The sequence below is a fragment of the Coturnix japonica genome, unplaced genomic scaffold (genome assembly GCF_001577835.2).
Source record: "Coturnix japonica isolate 7356 unplaced genomic scaffold, Coturnix japonica 2.1 chrUnrandom541, whole genome shotgun sequence".
Taxonomy (NCBI): Eukaryota; Metazoa; Chordata; class Aves; order Galliformes; family Phasianidae; genus Coturnix; species Coturnix japonica.
In genome coordinates, this window is record NW_015439923.1 from 38,065 (window position 1) to 40,376 (window position 2,312).

The window sequence follows — 2,312 nt, forward strand, 5'->3', positions numbered from 1 at the left end:
CTGAGCAGGACCAGAGCTGAGCAGAACCAGAACTGAGCAGGACCAGAGCTGAGCAGAACCAGAACTGAGCAGAACCAGAACTGAGCAGAACCAGAGCTGAACAGAACCAGAACTGAACAGAACCAGAGCTGAACAGAACCAGAACTGAACAGGACCAGAGCTGAACAGAACCAGAGCTGAACAGAACCAGAGCTGAGCAGAACCAGAGCTGAACAGAACCAGAGCTGAACAGAAACAGCTGGACAGAACCAGAGCTGAACAGAACCAGAGCTGGACAGAACCAGAGCTGGACAGAACCAGAGCTGGACAGAACCAGAGCTGAGCAGGACCAAGGAACATCCTTCATGCTGTAGATGAGCATGGAAAACCTTTGGGCTGTGTTGGATATCCTCTGTGTCCCACAGAGCTGAGACCCAACACTGGGCTGCACCAGAACCTCTGATGGGGACCATGTCCCTGTCCTCATTTCACATTGAATCCCTCATTTCACATCCAATTCCTCCTCATTTCATAATCGAGTCCCTCCTCATTTCACATCGAATTCCTCCTCATTTCACATCGAATCCCATTTGTTGCCCACTGTGAGGGGTCTGCAACCCAAACAAGCACCCTATGGAGGAACGAGGCTCCTCGCAGAGGGCAGCCCACCATCCTGGGGGGGGTCTATGGGTGTTATGGGGGGAAGGAGACCCTCCCTCACCCCATGACGGGTGGGAGCAGCTCCAGCCTTCAGGGCCGGGACGGAACAAGTTGGGAAGGCGACCAGCCTTGACTTTGGGTTGGTCCTGTTGTTTCCATTCCCAACACTGACTTTGGGTTGTTCCCGTTGTTTCTATGCCCAATTCAGCAGCTCCAGCCCCATATTTGTATAACTCAGGTGTTGTCCAGAACCGAGAGCGTCACTTTGTGAGCTGTGAGCTGCCACGTCTCCATCTCTTTGTACGACTCCATCAATAAAAGATGGCCCATACAGGTGGGGATGGCGGTGCACTCTGTGGGGCTCCATCAGCTCCTGTTGTTCAATGGGCCGGAGCTGAGGCCCAGCGCTGTGTCCCCTCCCTGCCCCACGTTGCCTTAAAGTCCAACAAACTCCATTTTATCCTCCCATTTCCTTTCGTTGTGTTTCCTTTTGGTGTCTTGCTGGATGGGGCACTGCGCTCTATTCTGCTCACACGAGGGAGCTGAACCCACACCACAACGTGTCCTCACTTCCCCTGCACCGAGAGGGAAAAGGAGCAGAAAACAGCCATATTTCACCTTTTTTTCTCCACTCCTTTTCACACCGGGACCCCCAGATCCTTCTGTCTTATATTTAAAGACCCCATTTCAGCTGCAGACACACAGCTGGCCCTTTAAGAATACAAACATGGCTGCCATGTGGATCCAGTTCTGACCCTGGGGGGGGTTGGCTCTCGCTCTTCCTTTAGGCCCCCTCCTCATTATGCTTCAGACCCCACTCCTTTTCACACCAGGACCCTCTGAGCCCCCTGTGTTATATTTAAGACCCCATTTCAGCTGCAGACACACAGCTGGCCCTTTAAGAACACAAACATGGCTGCCATGTGGATCCAGTTCTGACCCCAGGAAGGGGGTTGGCTCTCTCTCTTCCTTTAGGCCCCCAACTATTTTTGCTTTGGACCCCCCCCCCCATCATGGCGGCGTCCCTCCCTCCCCAGCACACACTGTGTGATTCCATCTGTTTTTCCCCATTTGTGCTGCCAGGAGGGTGCGGTGGCAGTTTTATTGTGCAGTACTGTGTTTATTGTGCAGTACAGTGTGTTTATTATGCAGTACTGTGTTTATTATGCAGTACTGTGTTTATTATGCAGTACAGTGTGTTTATTATGCAGTACTGTGTGATTTCGCTTCGATCCGTCCCCCTCCCATTGGGGAAGGCGCTGTGTTCCAGGCCGGGCCTAGTCCCAGGCCTCCACCAGGCCTCTCTCCTCACTAGGCCGCGCGTCGCCTAGCAACAACCCCAACCCAACCAAGATGGCGGCCGGAAGAGAGCGGGCGGAGCAGCGCACGTGACGTGACACGCATGCGCGGCTCGACGGGGCGGGGAGGCGGAGGGGCGGCGCATGCGCAGGAGGAGGAGGAGAGAATAGTGGGGAGGGGGCGGGGAGGCGCCGGCGGAGGCACCGGACGGAGCGCAGGCCGCTGTAGGCCGCAGCCGGGACCCCCTCCTTCCGGCCGGGAGGGGAGGGGGGGAGGCCGGCGGGGAGAGACGCCGCCATGTCGGGCCGAGGGCACCACAAACTGCCGACCACTGAGCGCATCGTCAAGGGTGAGGGGATGGGGGAGGGGGGGAG

At 56.1% G+C, this 2,312-nt stretch overlaps 1 protein-coding gene across 1 annotated transcript in view; it reads left to right on the plus strand.

Moving 5' to 3' along the window:
• The first annotated feature begins 2,089 nt into the window (after positions 1 to 2,089).
• The window catches only part of PPP3CC (protein phosphatase 3 catalytic subunit gamma), a 22,262-nt gene continuing 22,039 nt past the window's right edge, over positions 2,090 to 2,312 (plus strand). Inside the window, exon 1 of the mRNA XM_015850811.2 lies at positions 2,090 to 2,287. Coding sequence (XP_015706297.2) covers positions 2,236 to 2,287 — 52 coding nt within the window. The 5' untranslated portion in view covers positions 2,090 to 2,235. The remainder of the gene's footprint in view (positions 2,288 to 2,312) is intronic.